This window comes from Passer domesticus, chromosome 16 (genome assembly GCF_036417665.1).
Source record: "Passer domesticus isolate bPasDom1 chromosome 16, bPasDom1.hap1, whole genome shotgun sequence".
NCBI lineage: Eukaryota > Metazoa > Chordata > Aves > Passeriformes > Passeridae > Passer > Passer domesticus.
Genome location: NC_087489.1, coordinates 3648846 through 3676699, shown reverse-complemented (window position 1 = coordinate 3676699; position 27854 = coordinate 3648846). Strand labels below are relative to the sequence as shown.

At 50.7% G+C, this 27854-nt stretch overlaps 2 protein-coding genes across 3 annotated transcripts in view; both read left to right on the top strand.

Moving 5' to 3' along the window:
* Positions 1-5655, top strand: part of MTCL2 (microtubule crosslinking factor 2) — a 29849-nt gene extending 24194 nt beyond the window's left edge. For both annotated transcript variants that reach the window (XM_064391113.1, XM_064391112.1), the window contains exon 16: positions 195-5655. In XM_064391113.1, the coding sequence (XP_064247183.1) occupies positions 195-223 (29 nt within the window). In that variant the 3' untranslated portion in view covers positions 224-5655. The remainder of the gene's footprint in view (positions 1-194) is intronic.
* A 6140-nt stretch (positions 5656-11795) lies between these two features.
* The window catches only part of ACSS2 (acyl-CoA synthetase short chain family member 2), a 30197-nt gene continuing 14138 nt past the window's right edge, over positions 11796-27854 (top strand). Inside the window, exons 1-2 of the mRNA XM_064391988.1 lie at positions 11796-11964; positions 12173-12368. Coding sequence (XP_064248058.1) covers positions 11841-11964; positions 12173-12368 — 320 coding nt within the window. The 5' untranslated portion in view covers positions 11796-11840. The remainder of the gene's footprint in view (positions 11965-12172; positions 12369-27854) is intronic.

Here is a 27854-nt window from a genome sequence, read left to right as displayed (position 1 = left end):
GTGTGTGTGTGTGTGCACATCCCCTGCTCCCAAGGTGCACCCACCTCCCTGCTTGGGGCCACTTGTAGTTATTTCTTCTCTAAGTGCTGAATATACATATTTCTCTTTTTTTTTTCTTTTCTCCTTTTTTTTTTTTTTTTTTTTTTTTGTTTTGTTTTGTTTCTCCACTTCTGGCCCTGCCCAACTCCGGACAGCCTGCAATGTAAAACCAAGTGCATTTTAAAAATACCGAAATGAGCTACTTTGGAGAGGCACCAATTGGATTAAGAGATTGTGGTTTGGGAGGCTGCAGCATGGCCCGTGGTCTGCGCCGTGCATCCCTCTGTCACCACCAGAAAAAGCCTTACCCAGGGAGGGAGGGGCAGCAGCCACAGCCCCCCCAGCACTGCAGAGCTCCTGGGGCTGGGGAATTGCGACCCAGTCCCACACAGAGCAGCCTTGGTGCCCCTGTGCAGCTCCAGGAGAGAACAGAGATTTCTGAGGCAGCTGCCTGACCTATTTTTCAGCCGCCTGCCAGGGGCCAGGCAGGGATTCACCCAGATGGAGCTGGGTGGAGGGATTCACCCAGATGGAGCTGCAGGTGCCTGGGGCTCAGTGCATTGCTGTGGGGCTGTGTGCCTTGTTCTGGGGGCTCTGTGCAGGGCTCCAAGAGCTCTGCTTTGCTCCAGGGGCTCCATCCACTGCTCTGAGGGCTCTGCATTGCTCTGGGGCTCTGTATGCTGTTCCAAGGGCTCTGTGCATTGCTCCAGGAGCTCTGTACACCACTCCAAGGCCTCTGTGCATCGCTCTGGAGCTCTGTACACCGCTTCCAGGGCCTCTGCACATTGTCATCTCGCAGTTTCTCTTAAGAACTGCTGGTGCTGCCGAGGCTGCTGCCCTCTCCTGTCCGGCCGCTCGCTGCCCGCAGCAGCTGCTGCATCACTGCCACGTCGCAGCCTCCGTCAGCATCTCCACGCCAGCCGCTCACTGCCTGTGTCCCCGGACACACCAGCATCAGCCAGGGCCCAGCAGGCCCGGTACCGATGGCCTTTTGCTCCTGAGGCACCCGGCCAGCCCCCAGGGGACCCTCCTCACCCGGCTGGGGGACTCAGGGCAGGTGCTGCCCGCCCTCACCAGCAGCCAGGGCCGGGCTGTGTCCCTACCTGCCACGGAGGAGTTGGGTCCAGCACTGCCACGGGCAATCTCCTGCTGTACATAGATATTTTCGGGGTGGTTTTTAGCATTTTCATGGATAATCGGGGTTTTTTGGTTTGGTTTGGTTTTTTTAAAAGACTCTCTACTTTTTGGAATGTGGTTTCTCATTTTTAAAACTGCCTTTTAATTATTTGTAATATTGGTCAGTTCTGTCTTACTCTGTAAATAGCGGTGCTGGGCATTTCCCAGGGGGGCTGAGATGAGGCCGGCAAGGAATTTGTGGGGAAAATTTCCTTAAGGTGTGGAGGTGGCTGATTCTACTCCAGCCCCTCCATGGATTCTGCCCCTGTCCACATGGCAGTGCCCAGCCTGGGGTGAAACCTGAGGTGTTTTGGGTAAAGTTTGCCCCTGCCCCGTCCTCCTGCTTCCTCTCACGAGCCCATGCCAAGGTCGCATGAAGGGCACCTCCTGCCCCGATGACAGGCTCTGTGCCCATCCCATCCTGCACCCCTGTGTCATGCCTGCTTGTTGTGTGATGAATAAAGGCCCTGCAACCCCTCACCCCCACCCTTGGTGCTGCCTTCCCGTGCTGTGGTGTGGGGGCCGTGCTGCCTGTCCTGTCTGGGGCAGTGCTGCTGCAGAGGGAGGTGTGGGGTGATGTGATCCTGTGCCTCTGTTCCTGCCATCCTGCCTGCTGCCCAGCCCACACATGGTGTCCCATGCTCTCCTCACTCCCGTGTCTGTCCCTGACACCATCCCCATGTGCTGACCCCAGCTGTGCCACACCACCAGGGCTCCTTGTCATCTCCCGTGGGTCCTCACTGCCACCCCACAGCAGGCTGCCCCCAACTCTGCATTGTCCCTGTGATGCTGGTGTTCCTCACAGCTGCCGTGTGCCATGCCAGCCTGCCCAGCAGCTCACCCCAGCCTGCACACACCCCCACACCCCCTTCCTCTGCTACCCACGGCTCCCTGCCCTTGTGCCCCTTAGTTGGACTCGATGATCTCAGAGATCGTTTCCAACCTTAGTGATTCTGTGATTCCCTGATCACCTGCTAGTCCCAGCCTCAGCTTCACTCCATTAAACTGTCCCACCCTGAGGTCCTCCATCACCCACCAAAACCCACCCTCCTTTTGCTCTTCCGTCATCCTTCATGTCCCATCCCTTTCATCCCTGCTCTTCTTCCATCCCTATTTATTGTGCTCTTTCATCAATCCTAACCCAACCCAGCCCTCTTTCCTCCTTCCTGGGCTACTCTATCCCATTCCTCCTTCCATCACCCACCATACCCCATCCCTCCTGTGTATCTTCTATGTCCCAGCCCTTTTTCCACTGCTCCTCCATTGTTCATCCATCCCTCCTTCCTTGCAGTCATCTACTGTGTGCCATCCTTCCCTGCCACCCCCCTCCATCACCCACCAGATCCCATCCTTCTTTTCTGTGCCCCTCCATCAGCCACCATGTCATGTCCCTCCTTCCTGTCCTGCACCCTCCTTCGTGTCCTGTCCTTTCTTGTGCTCCACTGTCACTCACCACCTCCAATCCTCCCCTGTTCTCCCCACTCCCTTCACATCCCCTCCCTCCTTCCACACTCCTTGCAGTGTGCTGTCATCAGCTGTGTCCCATCCCTCCCTGCCATGCTGTGCTCCTCCATTACCCACCATGTCCCTCTCACCCTCTTGTGCTCCTGCATCCTACACTGCATCCTGTCCCTCCTTGTTCTCCTCTGTCACCCACCACTCCCACCCCTCCTTCCTGTGCTCCTCCACTGCCTTCCATATCCCACCCTCCAGCCTTCCTGCCACACTTTCATCCCATCCCTCTGACGTGCTCCTTCATTCACCACATCCTGTTCCTTACCTTCAGTCACCACCACCTTCTTGTTTTTCCTTCTTCACCTTCACCCTGCCCCATCCATCCTTGCCTTGCCTCCAGCTTTTCCTTTCATATTCATGCCAATATTTCACTGTCTTCTTCAGCTCCCCCACCACTGTCCTCCACATCTTACCATTAGTTTATCCCTGCTTATTCTCCATTAGCTCCTACCTTCACCCCAACCTCCTCCACTCCTCATCTTCTTCACGTCTTTCTTCATCCTCTTCTCTTTTCCTATCTCCTCTCCCAACTTCCTTCACTTCCCCATCCCAAAATCCACCCTCTCCTCCCACCATTTCACCATCCTTTCAACTGCTAATGTCATCCAGTCTTACCTTCTCCACCTCCACATTTCCAATCCCTTCTTTGTGCTTACCCATTTCCCATCTTCTCATTCATCCTTCTCCATTGCCCTCCAGTCTTTGTCTTCTTCTGTCCCCTTAGTGTCTCTGTTTCTCCTGTCATCCATGTCCATCTCCCAGTGTTTCCTCTTCCCTCCTCTTCTCCATCTCCCCTCCATCTTTTCCTCCATCACCTACCATCTAATCTCTCCTTGTTTTTCCCTTTGATTTTGTCCACCTTCTTCATCCTCCACTTCCCACTGTCCTTCATCCTTCCTCATGCCCCACACCACCCACTATTTGCCTGTCCTTCCTCGCCCTCCATTTCCTACCATCTGCCCAGTCTCCTCATCCTCCCCAACCTCACTTTTCGTATTCATTGTCCTTTCCACCATCTTCCATCTTCTTCACTATCCATCCCATCTTCCTCCACCTCAGTCCTTCCTGTGACCCTTCACTTCCCATTGTTCCCCGTACTTTTTCCTGTGGTTTCACCTCTTCCCTGTCCCTCTCCCACTCGACATCTGGCTATCTCACCATCCTCTGTCATTTGCCTCCCAAATTTGTCTCTGTTTCTCCTTATGCTCCTCCACTTTTCCCCACCTTCCTATCCCTCTTTATCCTCTTAAGTGTCCCACCAACCTCACAGATTTCCCTCTCTAGCCCTCCCTGACCTCCAGCCATCCTTCCTTACCCCACAGCTCCCTAACTGTCCTTACATTCTCCCTCATCTCCTACCTTTGTCCTGACTTCCAATCTTCTCCCAGTCTGACCTCTCCCATTCCTTCCTGCACTCTTTTACTCCCAGCACATCTGACTCCAGCTACAATTTTCTGCTTCTCTTCCCGCTTCTCCTGCCTTATATCCCATCCCTTACTAACCCAGGAAAGCCACTGCCAGCTCAGCCACCCCTGATGCACACAGGAAGGGCCTTCCTGCCATCAGAGAACACTTCTCCCTAGGGCTAGTGCAGCTGGAACTGGTCATGGGGGAAAAGGGGATGATGACCTCTGCCCTTGGAAGGTTTCAGTAACCAGATAAAGGTTTCAGCCAGATAAAGTGACCCATGTCCCAATCTAATATTAGCAATAACTGATGTAGAACATGGAGCTTGACTAGATTCCCCTAGGATCACATCCAGCAGTGAAGGATTTCCAAGAGGGGCGAGAAAGGCCAGGAGTGGCTTTGAATGCATTGCTTGGGATGCTGTAGGACATGAAGAACTATCCCTGCCACTTGCAGCTGCTCCATGGTGCTCAAGCAGACCCACCACACACACTGCTCCAGCAGGACCATCCCATGCTCCACAAGGACCATCCCACTGTGCTCAAGCAGGGCCATTCCATGCTGCCTCAGCAGGACCACCCCAGCAGGACCATCCCATGCTGATTGAGCAGGACCATTCCATACTGTTCCAGCAGAACCATCCCATGCTGATTGAACAGGATCATCCCTCCCTGCTTCATCAGCAGCATCCCAAACTGCTCAAGCAGGACCTCTCCAGGCTGCTTGGGCAGGATCATCCAATGTAGCTGGAGCAGAACCATCCCATGTTGCCCAAGCAGGACCACTCCAGGCTGTTCAAGCAGGACCATTCCCAAGCTGCTTGAGTACCATGGGCCATCCTAAAGAGGCTTCCTGAAAAAGCTGCCAGCTCCCAGGCCAGTGGGTGATCCCTGAGATGTCCCCTCAGACCCAAGAGCCAGGGATCTTTCATCATCCTCGTTTTCTGCCCCTTAGGCTGGGCCCTGCAGGGCCATCCCCTTCCAGCAGCCTTACAGCTGCAGTAGGGCACCAGGCTGCTGGCAGTGCTGCCAAGGGGAGGACAGGTCTCCTCTCCATGCCAAGGGAGCTCCAAACCCTGCAGGATCTGCACGCAGGGCATTTTCAGAGCATCCCACATCACTCACGCACAAGGGCCAGCCAGCCTCGCTTCCCTGAAGACTGCCTTGCCATGCTGGAGGCTCCCAGCCATCCCATGGAGGGGAGGATGCCCTTTCCTAGGGGATGTCCCACTGCAGGGACACAGCACCCAGTGTCTTTATAGGGTGGGTGTGACATTTGTAAAGCATTCCTGCCCATATGCCTTCCTGGCTGGGAAATCTGGGGGAGGGTGGAGGGAATTTGCTACCTGTGTTAGGAACTAGCTGAACTTACGTGTCTCCCCAAGCTGGATTTCTTATTCCAAATGTTCAAACTGTTGTATATTGTACTGGGATTTTTACATTGAATTATTGTAGAAAACAAAAATTTAAACCAAGTCTGTTAAAAAATAAACATTAAAAATCTCTATGACAAAACAAATGTGAGCTTGTCTCCAAGTCCTCTCCTTACAAACATGCCAGAGCAGGGATGTGTCTCCAGCGGTGGTTTTCCAGCGTGAGACCACACCACCCTCTGGTGTCAGCAGCGACCTCAGCTCCGTGCTGGCTCTGCTCCAGCCGTGTCCCTCTGCTCCCAGCTCGGCCTGGCTGCCAGCACACCTGAATTCCTGCTCAGTCAAAGCAGATCCCATCCTGCTCCCAGCACATGGCGTGGGGCAGGATGTGGCCAAGCCACAAGGAAGCAAAGCAAGAGCAGAGCTGCTTTTTTGGGTGCTGACATCACCCTCCCAGCCCCACTGGCGCTGATTCCCAATCTGCCAGAGTGTGGGATGTGCTCCTGTGTCCACACGGCCTCACCCTGGGCATGGCCGAGCCGGACCCAGGGCTCCAGCTATCCCTCCCTGCTCAATAAAGCAGGGACAAAAGAAGGCAGCCCCGTACGGGAGTGAAAGGACACGCTCTGCAGCCTGAGGACAGCTCACACAGGGAAGCTGTTTATTAAACCCCGGTCTCCTCGCTGTGCTGCTGATGAAGGCGCTGCCTCTCCTGAGGCACTTTCCCTTCCTCTGCAGCCCAGGCTTCCAACAAATCTCTTACGGACCTGGCCCCCTCTCCCAGAATGAAAATAGCACCAGCTGGCAGAGCCCAAGTAAACAAATGAGCCACTGTGAGAGGAGAGAGCATCTTTATAAGTTAATTGGCCCCATCTAAGAGTCAGACAGACATTTTCCTGTAGATAGATCGCTCAAGACGCTCAGGCAAACAGCACTAACATGTCTCCTGGGTTTGATTTATAAGCCTGATTGCATTACTAGCTCATCTCCATATAGAATGATTATGAATATATTGTCTGTACTCTGCAGAGGGCTAAATTACCAGGCTCTGATATTCATCAGCTACTCCTTGAAGCTTAAAACCGCATCAAATTCAGAAGTGTTTTTCTCAGTGACAGCAGGGGTAGAAAGGAAATTGCTCACAACAACAACAGAAAAGGGTTGATCTTGTTTTCAGCACAACCTGGGCGGTTTTAGCACCTTGATGAAGGGGTGGCTGGAGGGAGGGAGCACCCTGAGCCAAAGGGCTGTGGAGCAGGAAAGTGCCAGAACCCAGAGCCAAGTGTATTGGTATTGAGCAGTTACATTTACAAACAAAGGAGCTGATAACTCCCAGCAGGACTGAAGGGCTCTTATCACGGTGCTGATTAAAATTTCCTCGGCAGCCAGCGACGAGGGGGAGTGTCCTCAGCGGGGAGACAGTACAACCCGGTGTTTAACCCCACTGCTGCTGACTGCTGATTCATCCAGCACAAGTGAAGGGCTGCACAGCCTGGCTATGTGCTGAAAATTAGCCCAGAAAGCCCCAGCAGGAAGATCCACAGCCTGGTCACATCCTCTCAGTCCATCTCCTGTGCCTCCCACTCCATCTCACCCCTGCTCTGCAGGTCCCAGGAGTTTTTGCTGGTGTCACTTGTGATTCCTTCCAGATCCTTTGCTCTTTTGTTCTGCCCCTCAATTCTCTACCCTTGCCTGTGGTTAAAGAAATCTTTCCCTTCCCACTGCAGGATATTCTGATAAAGGCAGGGCCATGCAAGGCACAAACTTGTTTGTGCTAAGTTCACCAAGAGTAAGATCTATGATAAAAAGATGCCTTCTCTGATTAGCATCACTGACAGGTGTTACACCAAGCTGCTGAATCTGCCTCACCTGGCTGTGGTCCAGGAGATGCTCTGGGAGGAGTGGACAGGCAGTGGGAGAGGAGGTGGCTTGCTGTCCTCCTCCAGACAAGCCCATGAGGCTCAGCCATCACACTGGTGCCTTGGTGTAGCTCAGACACTTATGTGCCTTCTTGGCTTCCTTCCTCCCCTGCTGTGGGTTGCATCCTTCCTGCCTGATCCTCTCAGTTGGTTGCATGAATGAGGATGTGATTCCCACTTTTATTGGCAATAAGGCCAGAAGGCAATGCCCTGTGACCCCACTTGGACCCCCAGGTAAGTCACCTGCCCACCTGGAGCAGTACTTTGCCCAAATTAGCACAAGGGTCCCATGTGAGGCTGTCTCCTGCTCACCCCACCAGGATCAGGAGGTCTGAGGTGTACAAACCAGTTCACACTCTCCAGTTTCTCTCCCCCACCCCCAACATCTCCAGGATGGAGATCTTTCATGTCAGGGAAGATGCAGTGAAGGGTCCCACCATAGCTGCTGAGCTGCACTAGGGCTGCTGTGGGTGCTGCACTAGAGAGGCTGTTTCCAGAGTATCCCAAGTGTCCAGAGTATCCAAAGCAGAGTGTGAGCAAGCTACAACATATTCTGGCCAGTATTTTTTTTTTGACCCTCTGAATCTCTTCAAGAGACCTTAATATACATTAACATATACACTTTAAGTAATTTCATTAACATATACACTTTAAGTACTTTTATTCCTTTACAGGAAGAGGCAATAAAGGGCCTAAAATGCAGCTGATTTTCCAGGGCTGCCTGGTGAGTTAGGAGAGCTGGGAGCCAAGCTCAGAGAAAACCCTGCAGCTCCAGCACACACCAGCCCCCAGGGCAGGAGCCCAGCTGGATGCAAAGTGCCCTGGGGTGGAGGAACTGCAGCAGCAAAGCATGGTCACAGGGCAGGAGGCCCTTTCCTAGATCCTGTAAAATCACCAAGGGAAGCCTGGGCATACCCACAAAGTGCTCAAGGCCAGGTTGGGTGGGGCCTGGAACAACCTGGCCTAATGGAAGGTGTCCCTGCCCGTGGCAGGGGGTTGGGATGAGACAAGCTTTAAGTTCCGTTCCAACCCAAAGCATCCCATGATTCTGTGTTTTTCCAGCTGTGAGACACTGAAATGAAAAGGTGAGGAGGGCTGTGTTTGTGCCATGGGGGCCTGACTGATGGTACCACCTCTGTGGTTCACAACCCTGTACGCAGCTGCTTGGAGCCTTACTGGAACAGGGGAGAGCTGGGGAAAACAACAGGAGGCTATTTGGAATTTTCTGCTTTGCAGGTGCTTTCTGAGAGGAGATGCACCCTCTCCCCATCAGGCAGCTTCCTGGGCCACGGCTGGGGGCAGCTGCAGCACAAGAACAAAATTCCCTGGCTGCAGCAGCCCAGGCTGGACAATGTTGGATGAATGACAGCTCTGGGCTCGTGGGACATGGTGTTGCCCCAGAGTCGTGGCTCAGAATGTCCCACACACACAGGCAACAGTTGCTGGACAGAAATCATGCTGTCACTGAGGCTGGTGGGGATTTCAGCTGGCCAAATCACTGGAAGCAAAAGGCCAATGAGAAGGGAAGCACAGACCACCTCCCAGATCTGCAAACCACCTCTTCACCGGCTCTGGGACACTGCCCTGTGACAAAGAGAGTAACAAAGCCCTTTCCCAGCAGTGAGGTGAATGACAGCCCCCTTCCTGGCACTTAGGGGGACAGAAGGTTTGCTAGAAAGCTGCTGGTAAATGCAAAATCCCTGGGACACAGGCTGCTGGAACTGAAGGCTGGCAGTTCATAACAGAAAATTATCAGAGTGAGGTGGCTTGTGAAGGACATTAGAGGTGCAGGGTTTGTCCCACTTCTCAGGAGAGGATCAGAGTGGTTTCCAGCTGGGGTTAAATGATGTGCCAAGTGTGCCCAAATATTCATGGGGCTGTTCCCAGACCATCGATCCAGGGGAGTGCTGGAGTGCAATTCCCATAGCCCCTGAGGAGCTTTAAAATTACCCCTGTCCAAGAGCCCAGGTTGCAGAGCCAAAATTACTTTTTCTTAAAAAAACCCCACACCTTTTATTATCGGGAACTTGGAGGTAATGATACTGCTGGCTGGTCAAAGGAAATTTCTTGCAGGATTTGGCTGTATCCTTACTGGTTTACCCACAGAGAAAGCCTGGGCTCAGAAACCAGGGACCTCAGGCTGAAAGTCCAAAAAGGAATGGGCTAAAACTGGGCATTGGACTTGTGTTGAGACTACACTTTCATCCATGTGATAGAGATTGAGACCCTGCACACTGATCTTCCTGAGATTTTATTTTAATTTTTATTTTTATTTTTTTGGTTAAAAACAATGAAATTAATAACATGAGGCCACACTGTAGCTTTCCAGGATAGGCCTTTTATATTACATGGTTGAGGAATTTTTGTTACATGGGCTACAGCATGGTGTGAGCGTGGCTGACAGATTTGGGATGTAAATCCTGCTGAGCTCATGTTGGAGGTGTGTGAGAGTATCTCTGGAGTGATCCTGTCCATAGGACACAGTCCATGCAGGGAAGTATCTGAACTACTCCACGGTTTCATCTCAGCCGTGCCCTCCTGCATGGGGTCACAGAAGAACCTTTGCCCTGAAGCAGTGTGGGCAGGCAGCAAACTGACACCAGAGCAGGGAGCTGCAGCACAGCTGTGCCCTTCAAAAGTAGGGAACATCCTTAATGAAAAATACACACCAGTGCTGCTGCTTTTGTGTACAGAACTGTTTCTGGCCTCTCTGCTGATGAGAACATTGCTCGGAGTGGCAGACAATGCTCACCAGTCCACAGGTTTGTGTCTTCTCCAGTCTACAGCAGGGCAACAGTCCCAGGGAGTGCACAAAAGCACTTGGGAAAACCCAAGGATACCAGAGTAGGCTGTACCTGCTCACTGACACTGTGCCAACTTCAAGTTTATGCACTTTAATCTTTTGAGTGCTCCTTGGCCCTGGCCCAAACCAGCACAAAATTCCCAGGGCAGGTGGCTGCCTAGGCACGGCAGCGCTTTGCTCCAAGGGGTGAGCTCCCCAGTGGAGAAAAGGAATTTGAGGTTTTGGCAGCCTTCCTAAGAAATATCATCTTGGCAGGCAATGTCACAGGGGCAGGCAATGCTGTTGGGGCATTGGGCTCAGTGCAGGGAATGTTAAGGATTGGGATGACAAGGGGTCTGCTGCAGGAGGTACAGCCACAGGTAACTCCTGCTCTGGGACCACACTTTTGGAATCACACTGGTCCTGGGAGACGCCAGCTCCAGCCTCCTGCTCCAATGGGCATGGCTACACAGGGGTTTATCTTGTTGAATTTTGTCTGTGTCTAAGGATTGTGACCCTGCCCCTACTTTGGGCTCCTGTTCCAGCATTTGACTGCCTTCTTGGTGAAAACCAGTGAAAAAAATGCTTAATTTCTCACTACCTCAGGAGATTTGTACAAAGTTTTTGCGGGAGGAAGGTGCTCAGTGAACTGCCACAGCTCGCTGTGCAGACACAGCTCGGTGGAGGGGAAGTGGAGGGTTGTGGATCCACATGAAAGTTGTTTTCTGCAGGGGGACAAGGCACAGAGTGTGGCGCCATACCTGCGGGCCTGTGCTGGGGCTGGTGAGAGAAGAGCTCACAGACAATGCCCTGGGCTGCTCCTTGTGCCTGGCAAAGTGGCAGGGACTGGCACAGAGGGGACACATCTCCTGCTGGGCAGGGAGAGGTGGCTGACAGGGCAGGGCTGTTAAATGGGGACACTGCTGGCATGGGGGACAGGGCTGATGGTGTGGGACAGCGGGCCATGGGCTGACAGGGGACACCACTGACAGCGGGGCATGGCTGTCAGGGGGACACCAGTGACAGGGGACACCACTGACAGCGGGGCATGGCTGTCAGGGGGACACCAGGGACAGGGGACACCACTGAGAGCGGGACATGGCTGTCAGGGGGACACCAGTGACAGGGGACACCACTGAGAGCGGGGCATGGCTGTCAGGGGGACACCAGTGACAGGGGACACCAGTGACAAGGGACATCACTGACAGCGGGGCATGGCTGTCAGGGGGACACCAGTGACAGAAAGGCCATGACCGACAGTGGAACACCACTGGAGAGGGACACACTGGTGACAGGGGGGACACGGTGGGCAGGGTACCTAGCTGCAGGGTGACTTGGCTGATAGGGGGTCACCACTGACACAGGGGTCACCACTGACACAGGGGGCACGGCTGACACGGGGACTCCGCTGACAGAAAGGACAAGGGGACACCACTGACACAGGGACAGTGCTGGCAGGGTGACACCACTGACACGGGCACACCACAAACCAGGCACAGGCTGTGGAACATGGCCGCCGCCCCGCTCCGCCGTGAGGGCGGGCCGCGCCCGCCGTGCCCGCCCCCGGCTCGGCGCGGCGGCGGAGCGGGGCTGGGCGGCCCCCGCCCGCGCACAGCCCCGGTGCCTCGCCATGGTGCTGCCGGGGGAGCAGGCCCGGCTCTACCGGCCGCGGCCCGAGCTGCTGCCCGCGGCCCACGTCCCCTCGCTGCCCCACTACCAGCGGCTGTACCAGCGCTCCGTGGAGGAGCCGCACGGTGAGCGGGGCCGGCGCGGCGGGGCCGCGGCTCCCCGGGCCCTCGGGGCTGCCCGCGGGGCTGTGGGGAGAGCGGGGAGCCCTCCGCGAACCCCCGCGTGTGGGGTGTTCGGGGTGCCCCTCGTGTCCCCACAGGTGTTACCTGCCTCAGCCCCGTTCCCTCATCCCTGTTTCCCCCTCCTGGGCTCCGGTGCCCGTTGCCTTTGCAGAATTTTGGGGCGACATCGCTAAAGAGTTCTACTGGAAGCGTCCGCACACGGGACCCTTCCTGAAGTACAACTTCGATGTGACCAAGGGGAAGATCTTCATCGAGTGGATGAAAGGAGCGACCACCAACATCTGCTACAACCTCCTGGACAGAAATGTCAATGAGAAGAAGCTTGGGGACAAAGTTGCTTTTTACTGGTAAGTTTCTGTTTTTATTGTGGTGGAGAGGATTTGTAAATAGCACCCTAAAGTGTCCAGAGAGTGTCAGTTTCTACTGAGGTGAATGAACACATAAAACCTGAGAGGGGCTAATCCTTAGATGGGTTCAGCACGTGTTTGCTTGCAGTGTCCTTGGGAAGAGCTGTGCCGGGAAGCTTCTCTGCCCTTCCCGGGAAGCTTCTCTGCCCTTCCCGGGAAGCTTCTCTGCCCTTGCTGGGATGCACTGAAGTGCCCGGCATGGCAGTGGGGAGTGCCTGGCTCCCAGCTCTGCCTCTGCAGCTGCTGAGAGCTCCGAGCGGTCAGACTGGAGCGAGGCAGGTGCCACAACTGCCTGCTGAAGGAGGTAGATGTGGCTAGAGGCACAGGATGAGAACAGCCAATATCCGACAGCTAAAGGCTAATAAACCCCATTATCTGCCGTGTTTATGTTTTGTGGGCTGGCGAGTTTCCATTCCTGTGGCAGAAAGGCTCTCCTAATACCTGAGTTTTTATGTGGATTCCTTGCACTTGCATGTGAAGTGCTTTCAGACAGACTGGCTTCTCTACCTTTGGGAAGAAAAGTTACTTTCAGCCCTATCTGAAGTATGTTTCTAGTTTTCTACCAGAGTAGTTACTAGTGTTAAAATCCATGTAAAACTTTTCATATTGATGCAAAGTAGGATTCACTCGCGATGTCCAGGCTCCAGAAGTAATGTGCTCCTGCTGAACTAGCTCAGCTGGCAGCACAGCTGTGTCCTCAGACTGAGCTGTGCCTGGCTGTTTCCCTTGAGCTTGTGTGCATGTAACTTGGCTCTGACTGTATGTGACAGAGCAGAAGCACAATTAGATGTACCCCATGGTAGGCATGCAGAAACTCGTTGGGATATGGTGAGTCCCTTGAGCAGAGCAGATGGAGAAATCTTACTGTCATTGCAATAAAAATATCAGATACTCTAAGTGATTTATTGTGCAGCTGAAGGTCCCCCTGAATCACCTGGTGTAAAGTTGACTGGGGAGCCACCCCACTGCTGAAAGGAACATGGTTATAGCAGTGTGGTTCTGGCTTTAAAATTGGCTTCATAGAGTTTCTGCAGTTTCTATCCATAGCCCTTTTGCTTCAGTGAAAGAATTACACACTCTGCCTACTAGATAATCATATTGATAAGGCACAGGTGAAATGCTGGAAAGTGTTTACTTCCCTGATAGTTAAATAGATTCTATAGCTATCTCTGATATAAAATAACTGCAGCTTTTGAATGAAAACTCCTTTGTAAACTGCTGCAGGTAAAGGTGTAAAGCAAACAAAGCCATTTGGCAACTAGTGCTGGCCCTGTGCTGGGGCTTGTTGAGGGACTGGGTTCTTTGTGCACATAAATCTTTGTGTGGCAGCTGCTCTCAGTTTTAATTTGGGCTTGGTGAACGTTTTTCTTGTTGGTTATTCTGGCAGCCTTTGTGGGGGTATTTGTGATGCTGAGAAAAGCTTGGGGTGGATATGAAAATGGTGGGTGGCTGTCAGTTGTGGTTTTCACACTGCTGAAAAATAAAGTCTCTCTTCCTCCCAAGCAGAGAGTTTCCCCTGACTGTTTTGGGACAAGCTCTCCTAGCGTGGCTCTGTCACAGGTGACCAGGCAGTGTAGTGTGGAGCTGTCAGCTAGGAATGCTGCTGGGAGCAATGGAAGAGGCACACTGTGACAAACCTGTGGCACTGAGGACTTGGGAAAGTGGGGCTGAGGGTTACAACTCATAAAATTACTCCTCTCTGGGCATGTGGTTTTCTTCGAAACTAAACAATAATTAATTTCTCTCATTTTGTCCTCTCACATTTTGTGTTGTAACCCTCTGGAATGGGCCTGACTCCCTAAAACACTTGAGACTTACACTGTATGAAAAGTAAAAAAAAAATATCAAAGCCTCTGAAAGGTGAAGAGGTTTTTTTTATTTTTAAACACCTGAGCCACTAGATTGCAAAGTCTGTAGCCTGCTAGATGGGAAAGGTGCTGAATTTACACCAAGGTCTGGTTGACTGCCCAGCTCTGAGAGCTCTGAAAAGATACAGGACCATGGTTTTTGCTTTCAGAGAGGAGAAGATTAGGGAAAAGTTGAATAGTGTTTGGAGGCACTGCTGAGTGTCTCTGAGAAGGGACGTGTCCTTACAAAACTCAGAACTGTGGCTGTCTCCAGTCCTGCTTGGATGGGAAGGAGCGAGCAGCTCATCTGGGTTTGTTAGGGCCAAGCTGCACTAAAGGTTCCTGCACCACCAGCAGCCCAGGACTGCCCAAATTGGCTCCACTCAGGGTCTAATCCCAAGCCACATGGAATTGCGTTTTCAGCACAAAGAGCAGAACATGGGATTGCCTAATGCTGCAGAACTTGTACATAGGTGGTGTTTGCTGTGGTGGTGTTGTCCTCACGGTGCTGTTAGGACTGTGTAGTTCCAAGTGGCCATCCTGAGTTGGTAGGAAACATGGATTTTTCCCTGTGGCCTGCTTCACTAGGATGTCTTGGGCTGCTTGTGAACATTACAAATATTTCTGGTTTCCCTGCTTCTGATTCCTTTTTCTCTGCTTAGTATTGCTGATGTGGCCTAAAAAAAGGAACAGAAGTTCCAGGAAATGCTTCTGATAAAGAGCTGCTCTCAAAGTGAAATCTCTTTCATAATGGTGTGTAAAGGCTGAGGTCAGTAGCAGTGGTTGCTGTGGGTACCTGTGGTGACTCTCATGGGCCTTGCAGGGAAAGCAGACTGGACCAGCTACTGGGACATTAAGGGGACTTGCAGCAGTGCTGAGGGCTTTGTGAGGGGTGGTTAATTAGGGCAGGAGCACAGTATTCCTTCACCCTGCTGTAGACATGCCAAAGTCACTTGGACAGCCCTTAGTTCTGTGCTGGAGTGTCTGTTAATAATCTCATATAAACTTCAGCCTGGGCAGTCTGTGGAGGTAAAAATATAACCATGAGGGAATTACAAAAAACCACCACCTATTGCAAAACTCTCTAATTAGACCCTGAGGTGTGAAAGTATTTGGATGAGGCCTGTTTTATGTGTAACCTGTGCCTCTGTTTCTCAAACCAGTTACCCCAGCTGCAGTGCTGGTAGTGCCTGGTGGGACCTGGGACAGGGGCAGGAGCTAGAGCTTTGTTTTTAGAGTTCCTCTAGCCAAGGAGATGGGGCTTGGCCAGTGCTCCTGGCTTCTGCCATCTCTCAGAGAGTGTATTCATCTTCTGCTTTTTTTATATTGGCATATGACATTACACATCTAGAAAGGAGCAATAAAGATAGTAAAGGCTGCCAGAGATTATTGTAACTTTGTTTAGCAAATAATAAGTGCCCATGGTTCCTCCTTTGGGCCTAGAACAAACAGAACATGCAAATAGAAAATTAGGAGGTGTGGTTTGTTTCGTTTGGGTTTCTTTATATGATTTGACTTTAAAATGTAATCATGCATTTAGGGCCTTGTAGCCTTGAGGTTTCTTCCAATAAAACTTTACATAAGAAAAAAACCAAACAACTATGAGAGCACGTTTTAAAAAAATAAATAAAAGATACAAACCAGCCTCACACGTCTGTCATATGCACAGATGCTGTGGCAGGGGATGCTGGCTGTTAACATCCAGCCTTTCCAAGGGCTTCTACATGATGCAGTTGGCTCTGCTGCTCCCACTGGCTTCAGGATTTTGGATCATCCTGTGTCACACTGACCATTCAATTCTTTGGTAACTTCTGGGATGACCTGTTACCCTTCCAGTGATGGAGCCTCTTTCAATGTCACAGTTTGTTTAAAGAACAAAACCTCTGGGAAGGTTCCTTTTAGTGATCCACATTTGCAGGTGTGTGCATGGTTTGGTTCATGCCCACAGCACTACCCAGGCTCAGCACAGCTCCTTTCCTGATGGGGATTATCCCTGGGAAAAGGGGGTGCCCCCCCTCGATCCTTTCTGAGGTGCCTCCCCAGCAATCTGTGCCATCTCCCTGTTGTGTATGGAGAGGGATAGATTGTTGGTTTTGGCAGATATTAATTATTTTGAAAGCACTGCTAAACAGTACGATGCTCTGCTTCTGGAAATCAGGCACATGATGTGCACCTAAAATAGGTAATAAATTACATTGAATGCATTAGTATTTTATGAAGCTATAAATCTTGTACCTTCTTCAAGGGCAATGATAGTTGTAGATTCCATCACAGAAAGTGTAGCTCTTTTCTGGTGGGCTTTGAAATCTGCCAGTGTGGGAGAGGGTGACAAAACTGGGAGTTTCAGACAGCATTTCTCATCCCTCCAAAAGGGAATATCCCTGCATCGTGGGGATGACTGAGCTGTGTGGGTAGTGCAGGAGTGGGGGGAGCATCAACAGAAACATGGGATATTAAAATAGGGAGTACAGGGAGTAGCGTAGTAGCTCAGGCATGTCCAAGTCATGTGCTTTCCTGGCTTTGAAACTTTTCCTCTTGCAGTTCTGGGCAGACACTGTGTATATATGCAGTACAGGCTGGGACAGGAGGGACTCACAGCTTCTCCCCAGGTGTAGCTCCCTGACCTTTCTCCATAGGTGGATGGAGTCTCTAACTTTGGCTGTGGGCTGTTTGAAGCAAGGTCACAGTGGGTTTAAAATTAACTGATTTCATCTAACTGCTCCGAATTCCCTGCTGTAGGGCGCAGATGAGATACAAAGATGATGCTCCAGGGCAGCATGGTGATGCCTACTTAAGGGTTTGAGGTTGTCAGTTTGGCCTGAGGGGCAGGAAAACACAGGGATCATGATCTAAAACTTGTTACCAAGGGCTCTGTGTGTGTGTGTGTGCTGAGACCCATTTTCCCCTGTCATATCTTGAGGTTCTTCTGTCCTAAGTGTTTCTGTTGTACTCACGTGCTGCATCCTCCATCCTGTTCATCACTAGTGAAATCTCCAAGGTAGTTCCCAGGTGAGTGTTTGTGCCAAAGGGACGAAATAAATATCTGAGAACACCAAACTACCTCCTTCAGGCACGTGTGGGGTGTGCTTTCCTGGATGCTGTGAGTCAGCAGATCGAGCACTGTGGTGCTCAGGCACTTGGCATGCTCAGAGTCACTGGAAGTTCTTTTTCATTGCAAGGACTGACTTGAAAGCAGAACTTGATTCATCCCTGTCAGGTACACTTGCTGGTTTGCAGGGAGATGCAGGGAAAGGTGATTAGTTTGATGTTTTGGAGATCTCAAGCCCCATTCCTGCTTTGCAGAGCTTCTTCCATCCCAGGATGCCAGGCAGGGCAGGAGCAGGGAGCTGGCAAGTGCCCTCAGCCTCAGGCTGTTCTGCAGCGTAAGGAAGGAAAGGGACAGATATTAAAGGTTGGTGACCACTTGGTTGCCCAGTGCCTGTGGTCTCCTGTAGTTTTGCCCATTCAGAAGCACCCCTGGATGTGTGCCTCCATGGGAGGGCATTCCACATTATTGAAGATTTGCTCTGGAAGTAGTTTTTACTGAGCTCAAATAACAAATAATCCTGCTTCTGGAGACAGAGTGGGATTTTTCTTCTCTGTTAAATCAAATCTGTTAAGAGAAAAGGCACTCAGGTAGCACTTGGGTGGTTGCTCCATGGCAAAGCAGTGAGGACAGGAGTTGTTTAACCTCTCCTGCCTGGGAGAGCAGCTCAGCTGCCTTGAGTCAGGGGAACAGCTTTCATTTGAGTTTTGTTGGATCTGTTCGTTTCCAGCCTTTTGCTCAGAAACCTTTGGTAGCTGCTTCTGGCAGGGATACAGCATCCATCCATATAAATACAAGGGATTATCCAGGAAGTATTGGACCAGATAAACAAGTGGGATGTCCGTAAGTGCCCAGGATTAGATGGCATGTGCCCCAGATAGGGGCAGGAACTTGAATGTGGAATTGCAGAGCTGCTGGCCAGGGTATACTGGTGGTATTTACAAAAGGCTGCAGTGCCAAGGGCTGGGAGGTTGCCAGTCCCTCTTTGCACAGAGAGGGCAATGGAGAGGGTCCTGGGAACCTGTAAATGTGACTTGTATCCCTGGGGGTGCAGTGGAACAGGGTCACTGGGAGAGGTGCTGGAGCTGCTGGCCGACTGCCGGAGCACGAGGCCGGTGGCACTGAGCACCAGAGATGGCTCTTTTCAGACCGCCTTCGGGAGGTTTCCCACAAAACGCTGTTCAAGAAAGGAATTCAAGTGTGCCTGGAAGAACAGTGCTTTTATAGAGCTGCTTTAGCCTTGCTTCCTCACTTTGAGTGGACACTCTTCAGTATCAGCAGCAGGACTGCCAAGGGCAGTGTTGAAGCAGAATTGCTGGTGGTGGCCAGGCTGACGTGCTCCAGAAATAGCATCTCCTGCTGCTGTTGCACCTGGAGGCCAAACTTGAGCCATGGTTCTGACCCAACATGGTACTTTAGTCTGAGAGGCTCTTGGCTGAGCTGCTGCAAGCACAAGTGCAATACTGCTGTGTAAATTACACCTGTGGCACTTTTTATGTTCTTACTTAGTACTTTTTCCTCATCCTCCTCATTGCTCTAACAGCTCTCAAGACTCAGCATGAAGGATTTAATAACTCTTGCTGAATCTAGAGCCCTACCTGAAAATGTTGGTGCATACCCTGTGCAGTGCTGCCTTTCTGCATGGTTCTGGTTGTTATAATAACTACCTGGGGCAGTATGAGGAGTGGGTGTGCACAGACAATGGCGCCTGGATTTTCACACGTCTGTGAAAATTTTGTTCTCCTGGCAGGTGTTACAGACAACTGGATATGTTTTGAGAATGCTTGGTTGCTTTAGGGAGGGGCACTGTGGTTGTGCAGTGATGGCATATTGCAAATATTGGCTGGAGATTTGAAACTTGCGGTGGATAAATGGAGTTCATGGACAGAGAGGATGGTGAACTTCTGTATGGATTCAGGACACGGAAGATCAGAGCCTTCAGTTTGCTCGCTGGACTAGAAAACCTGATTATTTTAGCTGTGTGAATGGCTTGTGTGTTCTCCCTTGGCACCCTGGTGTGAATGGAGCAGCAGTGGACAAGGACTCCAGCTACACGTGGGTGAGACTTGCTCCAAGTAGGGGACAAAAACGCTCAGGCTTTGCCAAAAGAGGTGTGAGTGGGTGCTCGTTCAAAGCACGGCATTTTCTGGTGGGTTGCTGCACTTGCTGTGCCTGGGAGACTCTCTGTGCCCGGAGCTCCTGGGCTGAAGTGTCAATGGGCAGTGCTTTCACAAGAGCTCTCACCTCCCCCCTTTTGGAGCAGGGTTTCAGTTCTCTGTTTGTGTTTCTGCACATCACTTGGAAATGTCGAAATGAGGTGCGGTAGGAAATTGTGAGCTCTGGCAATCTGCCATTAATACATTTTCATAGATGTCACCTCCCTTCTTCAGGGGAATCCCTCAAGGAAGTTGAGGGCCTTCCTGTTTGCTCTGTCACACCTGGCTACCTGATAGTGCCCAGAAAAACTGTGGCTGTCCCATTCCTGGAAGTGGTCAAGACCAGCTTGGACAGAGCTTGTAGCAACCTGGTCTAGTGGAAGGTGTCCATGCCCATGGAACCAGATTGTCTTTAAGGTTTCTTCCAACCCAGACCATTCATTTTATGATTCATTCAGTGATAGTGAAGCATGTTTTCCATTCCTGTTGCCACTGACCATCTTCTAAGAGATGTTCCCTACATGACATTCCAGCAGGTGACACCTGGCCTCCACCTCTGGAGGTTTATGATGCATGAGATTGAAATGTCCACCAAAAATCGGATTAAAAGCTTAATTTCCTACCATCCCCTTCCTGGATATGTTTGAACCTCCATTGAAATTGTCTTGCCTGGCTTTCTGTGTTTCTAGAAACTCTACAAAATTTGGCAGAATGTTCCCACCAGGGATGCATCTGTTTCTCAAAATGGGGCATTTCCCAGTGGCGGGCAGCTTGTTGATTATTTTACTTACAGAAGCTTCAGCCAGGGTCTGTTCAACAGCCCAACTGTAAATTGTTTAAACAAGCAATCAGCTGTTTTGTACTGAATATAAGCTCTACTCCCACTGGACTGGTAAAAATAGTCCATGCTCCTTTGAAAACCCAACTGATGGTAGACATATAAAATCTTTCTTCTCATGTCAAACTTGCACATTCTTCTGCAGCATTCTTTGGTTTTGGCTGATAGGGTTACAAATGCTGGCTGAGGGTGCCAAACTCTGTGACGTGCTGGGTGAGTCTTGCACATGGCCTCTGTTGCAACGCTATATGCTTATTTTGTTTTTTTAAGAAGTAATTAAAATTTGCTTGAAAAAACCTCTCCCCTAAATAAAATAGGCAAAAAGCTGCTGTTTTTCTCCACTGGATGTTCTCTTGTGTTTTAAAGTACTTCAGAAAGTAAGAGTTAGAGTTAGTGCTTTTCCTCCTGACTTGGTGGTTACTCAGTATCAAGGAAGTATGAAAATCATGAAGCCACAGAGAGCAAATTCTCCTTGCTGAGCCCATCAGCACAGAGTGGCTGCTGACACCGTCACCAGGGTATTTACATGTGGTCTGTATTACCTGTGAAATGGCTTATCTTGTCAAATGAGTCAGGGTGAGAGTACATTTCCCTCGCAGGGGAATTTCCTGGCTGCTGTTGATCTGTCTTCCCCAAAACCATTCCCCTGGGGTGTTCTGGCTCTCAGGTGTGAGCGCAGAGTGTACAAATCCCATGGCACGGAGTTCACTTTCCCATGTTGGCTGATGAACCAGCAGCACTGGGAGGTGTTGGTTCCTTTAGAAATGTCTGAGCATCCCACTGCCTAAAGAAAGGGACTTGAAGTAGATTTTTGGGCATAGCCTGGTGTGAGTGGGATAACTGGAGGGAATTTTGGCAGGTTGATAAATAAAGAGTGGTTTTGGAGCAGTGTCCACCTCCAGCTGGGCTCTGTGGTGTAGGATCACTCAGGGTATGGCAGAGTGAACAGTGCTTGGGTTGCACAAGATAAATATTTTTTCTTTAGATGCATCTGGTATTTGTTCAGCTTCTGAAATGCTGCAGATACAAAGAGCAGCTGGGAATGTATTTAATGAGAAGGAAGGACAGAAAGATGGATGTGGTTTTCCTATGAGGCAGTAACAGTTATGCAGGGTGTTGGGTGTTTGCTTTGTAGGCTGTGTGTCCATATAGCTGTTATTAAAGGTGAGTAGAGGATTGATTCCTTGATCAAAGAGCAAATGGTGACCCAGTATCCCTGTAGAAATAAGCTCCATTTTGGCTGTTCTGTGAAATACATAGTGCCTGTTTTGGTGTCAGTTGGGCTGGAGGGGATGGGCCTGGGGCTGAACACAGAACATTGTTCCCTGCAGAGCACAGGGCTTCTGCTTTGACACAGCTGGTTTGGGTTTCTTAACAGCAATAGGAGCCCATTCATGCTAGATGCATGATCAACTGGAAGTTGGGATGGTTTGGCTCAGAGATGGATTTGAGAGCAGAGCTTTGTTAGGCCCTGCCTAAGTGTGTGGAGGACCCTGGAGGGGACATCTGATGGATGGTTCTAATGCAGTTGTAAGAGTCAACTCTGTGGATTTAGCAAGTGATGGTATTAAACTGGTAAGATTCTTCTTTTCCCTGGGCTTTCTGTTCCCAGGTTTTCTCAGCGATGTTCTCTCAGTGCTGCCAAATATTTCTGAACACACTGGGAAAACCTTTTCACCAGCCCCTCCCAAGCTGAGCTCTGTCATTACGCAACTTCTTCTTTCTTGATCCGTGTTGTGATGCAAGAGGATTTAAGCATGATGGTGGTGGTAGGGTTGAGCTTTCTGGTAAACCTGCTGCTCAAGAAACCTCAGGCTTCCCAGAACTCCTTTGGGAATTCTGCGTTACTGCAATGGGACATGGTGACGTTAAGCATGGGCAGGGCTGGGCAGTCTGCCCCGTTCTTATGAAATGTTCTCACGGAGGTTTTTTGCAGACCTGCTGCAGACCCATCTGTTTGTGCAGTTAAGAGCATTTCCATATTGAACAATCCATGCAAATACCAGAATTCTTTTCTGATGAAAGGGTATCTTTTTCTGATTGTCTTGCACAGCTGCTCTCCCCAGACTTCATGTTTCAATGTAATTTATTTTCTCAAAAACAGATTTAAAAGGCTGTCTTTACTCGAGTGCCATTCCTCTCTCAAATGGCATAAGCAAGGCTGCGGCACAGGGAGAAATCCTATTTTTTTTCAGTTTTGGCTGCTGTTGTTCCTGAGAAACCAAGATATGTGCAGGCAGACCCTTTTCAGGCAGCAGTTTTTGGGGCTGTCCTGAGAGCAGCCGAGGCTAGGTCGTGGCAGGAGGTGTGTGAGCAGCTGACACCACGGTGGCCGAGCACGCCGGGGGCTCTCGCTGCCCATGCGGCTCACACGTGAGCACATTCCCCACATGGCAGGAGCCTGGCTGGCCCAGCTCTGCCTGGCATTTTGGCTGCTCTAATTCTGGATGTGGAACGGATCAGGGAGCCCAAGAGCCCTCCTGGGCTCCCCTGGTGACCTTGCACGTGAAGAGCTGTCACCACAGCAGGAAAATTCCTTCCTGCGCCCTGCTCTGGGGACAGGCTGCTGGTGAAGCAGGAGCTGGAGATCTCTCATGCTGCATTTGGTTCCCTGTTTAGAGGGGATTTGGGGCTCTGAGCATGTTTTAGTTTAGAGGGCAGCAGAGATGTTCTAGGGTGGACATTCCCACAGTGCCCATCTCTGCTCTGCTGGAGTCACAGAATCACAAAATTGGAAAAGACCTTTGAGACCATTGAGTCTCTCTGTGGTTCCCCACTGTGGAAATTGCTCCTGTGATATGGCATCATCTGATAAAGGCTTCTTTCCCTCATACAACACCTTTTCCAAACTGGGAATCCATGTTTTCTTAAGGGTGCTTTCCAGCTGGTAAAGTGCAGAACCTTTGTCCCACATTAAGAAAAATTGCTCTGTGGGCTGCCATCACATCTCTGCCAGTCAGAAAATGTGACCTGGTAGCTTTGAGATGGTTTGTTGTGCTCTGAAAATTCACCTTTCAGGTGCCCCCCACCTGTGCTTGATAACTTTGGGTTACTGCTTTTACTCAGTCACAGAATGGTTTGGGTTGGAAGGGACTTTAAAGCTCATCTTGTTGCACCCCTGCCATGGCAGGGACACCTTCCACCATCCCAGGTTGCTCCAAGCCCTGTCCAACCTGGCCTTGGACACTGCCAGGGATCCAGGGGCAGCCCCAGCTGCTCTGGGCACCCTGTGCCAGGGCCTCAGCACCCTCACAGGGAAGAATTTCTTCCTGATATCCAATCTAAACCTATTCTCTTTCAGTTTAAAGCCGTTGCTGTTTGCAAAAAGGAAGTGAGTGATGTGTTCATGGGAGCTTAGAGGAGAAACGTAAATGATCTGCAGCCCCTTTGGTCCTCAGTGGGAGCATTTCCAGGGTTCAGGAAGGCTTTGGCTTTGTCCTTAGGTTGGTTTGGTTGGTGATTTTCTGTTTCTGACTGTGTGGATCTGCAGATGGTCTGGCAGATCTTGAAAACTTCTAACACTTCACTTGCTTGGCTTCATTTCTACCTTTTCTCCTGTACCTCACCTTCTCCGTGGTGTTGTAGCCCTTGTAAACCACAATTATCATCCTCAATTCCTTAGAAAACTGTCATTGCCACTGATGTAACCTGTGCTTCTTGCTGCTCGTGCCAATGCCAGGGCAGCTTTGCCTAGGGAGTCATAGTCATCACTTACTCAAACAAGTGATGCAAATAACTTTTCTTTAGAAATGTGGTGAAAGAGAAGAACCAAAGTGTTGGTGATTCATTTCCAGGTCAGCTTTGCTTGGTGTGTTTGCTCTGAGAAGTGTGTGTTCCCTTGGCCATGAGTTCCTGTGCCTCCCTTGTGTTTGTCCCCCTCCACTGAGATGGGCTCAGCTCACTTGGTTAGGTGATGGGTGGGTGAAGCAGACTGTGCTTTGGAAAGTCCTGCAGTCAGCCGTGGTGCTTGGCAGAGCACAGTAACTTCTTAACTTGCTTTGGTGCAAATATCCAGGAGAGCATCTAGGCACAGACTCAGAATGGGATGGGTTGGAAGGGACCTTAGAGGTCATCTAGTTCTACTCCCTGTCATGGGCAGGGACACCTTCCACCATCCCAGGTTGCTTCCAAGCCGTGTCCAGCCTGGCCTTGAACACTCCAGGGATCCAGGGGCAGCCCCAGCTGCTCTGGGCACCCTCTGCCAGGGCCTCAGCACCCTCACAGGGAAGAATTTCTGCCTTATGCATTCCATATGGCCAAGCTTGCCTTTCTCCAGCTGAGCATTTACACAACATGCAATATGTAAAACAGAGGCTTCTTGAGTGCTAAAAATCTCAAATACATTCCTGCCATGAGCCAGATGATACTGTAAAATTTTGGATTACAGTTGCTAAATGTAGGACTCGGTTTGAAGATGAAAAAAATGTCAGGCTCACTATGTTTCACCATGTATTTAATCTAATGATGTATCTGGGATGTTTGGGGAGCTGAGAATTGGATTTTCCTTTCAGAAGAAGCCTTGCTGTTAGAGCACAGATTGCACATGATCAATCACAGCAGTGTTGCTGCCACCTATTTTCACCAGTAGATGTTAAAAATATATGTTTTTGAGGAGTGTTGGATTTGGTGGGGTTAGAACTGCGGAGGTGAGTTCTGTGGCACTGTTTTCATTTGCAGTTCTATTTCTTTTTCAGTTGAATTTGGACAGGGGAGCCTGTGTGAGACACAGCTCTTGCTTATGTCAGAAGGGCATTGTTGGGGAGCTGCTGCTGGCAGAATTTGGATGCCATGAGTTTACAGGCTGGGTTTTGACGCAGAGAGTCCTCAATAGCGTGCAAGTGGGCATTCCTTTAAATGCCCTGTCTAAAATCCATCATTCACTGGGCTTTTGTGCCAGAGCAGAGGCCTGAGCAGTCTGAGTGCTGCTGTAGCCCGCTGAGTACAGCTGTGGGCACTCCAGACTGTTTTCAGAGGCATGGATATGTAAAGCAATTGCCTGCTCTTGGGAGACTGCTCCAGGCCTTGGCTGGAGATGCATTGAAAGGAGGCATCTTGTCCTGTAGAAACAAGGACATGATTTGTTTCCCATTGAACAAAAGGTCCTCTTAAAACCTGAAGCCTGAGGTTTGCCCTGCTGGTGGTAGGAGAGCTGTTTTGCAGTCACGCAAATGGATGGAAAGGACTTTGAAAACCCCTGAAAATCCTTGTAAAAGTTTTAACTTCTCTTTGACTCTGCTCCGTGCTTTTCCTGCAGTGCCTTTTGCAAGAGGCCGTAGTTCCGGCCTTCAGGACGAGCCTGGGTACATTCCTTGGCCTGAATGTCCCTCCAGAGTCCTGCCAAGGAGGAGGACCTGGCGTGTTGGAGATGTGCCTCTCTTGTGCAGGGAGAGCAGGAATGTTGAGCAGTGCCTCGTGCTGGGTGGCTCAGGGCAGCCCTGTGTCCCTCATGGGCACTGTGTGCAGGGCTGCTCCCCTGAGAACCCACAGCTTGACCTGGCTGCCTCCCCTTGGCTGCTCAGCCCCCAGATAGCACACTGGGCAGCCTGTGGTAGTCTTTCCTCCTAATCTGTGTTCCTCTCTTAGTAAAGGCTGTAATTAGATCCTTTGCTGGGCCAGAGCACGGACAAAGGGACATCCTTCCTCCCTGCCCTGTTGTTGAGCTGGGGGCTGGCTTGCACAGGGCCTGCCTGTGGTGCCCAGCAGACCCCAGTGACCTTCAGGTGAGGGATTAGTGGGCTGGGATGCTCCAGCTTGCATTTGGAAGCATTATAATTGCCTTTTAAGAGCTATTCCATAATAAGGTTCGTGGCTGAGGGTAGAGCTGCATGCACAATGATCCCGTACATCTGGGCACAAGCAGGTTTGCACAGCACCAGCCTTGATGTAGGTGCACAAAGGAAAACCTGGATGGTGAGGGAAGGCACTCAGTGTGCAGCCAGACACAGCAGAAGCAGATGCTGTTCCTGTGAGCCAGATCAGTTACAGCTGCTCAGCCCAGCACTGGAATCAGCTCTTGCATCTTTGACCTCAAGTAACAGAATGAAAAAAGAAACTGATTTCCTGGTTTCCCTTTTCTAGCTGAGAGTCCTGCTGTAAGGGACCTTGACTAATAGTTTCACATGTCATTTAGCTCAAAGTGGTGCTTCTGGCTGTGATGGGAAAAGGAGAGGAAAATGCTGGGATGTCAAGGCTGAGCTGCCTGCCTTGGACACTGGCTCACATTCCCATGCTTTGGCTTTGTATTCTTGTGTCTCTCCCCTGTGCTCTTAGAAGGGGCCAAACTTGCATAAGATATCAAGCAGGGAATCACCCTTCCAGCAGCCAGTGGTGAGAAGATTCCCTGTGCTGTGTCAGTGCTGGTATCCATGGTCCCAGTTGCTGCAGAGCACTGTGGAACCCAGGAGTGTAACTGGGTGTCAAGAGGGATAAGGCAAGTGTGTAAGCAGCAGATCCATAAATGATGATCCAGGTGTGGCCACCAGTTTTGGAAACCCTGTTCTCCATGTGGCAGGAGCAGAGCTTGTATCAGTGAAGCTCTCCCAACTCTTGTGGTTTCTCCAGCAGGGCCGTGTCTGCTGTTGGAGCATGTGGTCGCTGTTGTGCTGGCACTGAATGGCACAATTTACAGCATTACTTGGGAAATTAGGGTGTTGCTCTATGCATTTCTGCATCCCAGAAGCCTTTCTGCTGTTTGTGTTGCTGGGAGAAGTCGTTGGTTTTTGCTAGAATTCCATGCTTAGTTTTGGAGCGCTCTGTTTGATGTGTTGAAGAGGTGAAGTTCCTGTTTCAGAGCTAAGCAGAGCCTGGCTGCAATCCTGAGGGAGCACATGGCATGGAGGGCATTCCTGGCCTCTCCCCAGCACCAGCGGTGCTTTTCATTTGGTTGCACACACTAAGGGGACACTTTTCCAGAAGCACTGGCAGCTGAGAGTGATGTGATCCCCTATTCATCTATGGATCACTGGAGTTTCTGTGCTGGCTGCCTTGGAGAGACCTGGAAAAGTGTCTGTGTCCTTCCAGAGTGTAGGAGACTGCTGTTTCTCCTCTGTGAAGTCATGTCAAATTTTTTACAAATCTCCTGATACTGTGGAAGTTCCACCTGATTTGCATGGCTGAAGTGCTGAGTCACATTAAAATTAGCTGTTTTTTACTTCAATAGCAAATAATTTCCCTGGGGATGTGACATTCCTGTCCCTTGGCTCTCCTTCCCATCTGAGGCTGGGCTGCAGGAGCCTGGAGTTGGTTCACAGAGGAGCACAGGGAGAGTAAGGCAGAGCAGGCTTGACACTGGACAAACATACATGGGTGTATTTATATATGACCTTGGAAAACAAGACAGGCCTTGGCATCCCATCGCAGCCCATCAGATCTCAGGTATTTGGGGGCTGGCTGCTGCTGCACTTTGGGCTGTGTTTCATGCAGAGCTATCTGCAGGCATGAGCACCCAGGAGAGAGGGAGCCATGCTGTAAATCCCAGAGTGCTCCTCAGCCTGTGCACTCTTAGCTTTGGTTCTTTGTTGAGCTTTGGACTCTTCTTGC